This window comes from Eurypyga helias, unplaced genomic scaffold (assembly GCF_000690775.1).
Source record: "Eurypyga helias isolate BGI_N326 unplaced genomic scaffold, ASM69077v1 scaffold18792, whole genome shotgun sequence".
Taxonomy (NCBI): Eukaryota; Metazoa; Chordata; class Aves; order Eurypygiformes; family Eurypygidae; genus Eurypyga; species Eurypyga helias.
The window spans coordinates 9,695-9,963 of record NW_010234258.1 but is presented as its reverse complement, the minus strand read 5'-3'; the positions used below and the strand labels follow the sequence as shown (position 1 = coordinate 9,963).

General features: G+C 38.7%; 1 protein-coding gene across 1 annotated transcript in view; it reads left to right on the top strand.

Annotated features, from left to right (window-relative positions):
• LOC104517381 (leucyl-cystinyl aminopeptidase-like) overlaps positions 1–269 on the top strand; it is a gene marked incomplete at its 3' end in the record, with an annotated part of 9,531 nt that overhangs the window by 678 nt on the left and 8,584 nt on the right. Inside the window, 2 exon segments of the mRNA XM_010162018.1 lie at positions 1–3; positions 6–187. The exon segment at positions 1–3 is cut by the window's left edge and continues 678 nt beyond it. Of these exon segments, the coding sequence (XP_010160320.1) occupies positions 1–3; positions 6–187 (185 nt within the window).

Below are 269 nucleotides of genomic sequence, written 5' to 3'. Positions count from 1 at the left end.
GATGGCATCAAGCAAAGCCAGTTGAATTCCTGGAATATCCATTGCATGACCAGATTGCAGTCATGGCTCCTGAGGCTCTCCTTGTGGGACAGAACTATACTGTCAGCATAGAATATTCATCTAATTTTTCAGATACCTATTACGGCTTTTACACAATTTCTTACAAGGATGAAAATTCTAAGCAAAGGTATGCCCACAAATGCAACTTCTCTCTTCTGTCACTTCTAGATTGTGCTTTGATAATAGAAATAACAAGGGTTGCTTTTTTC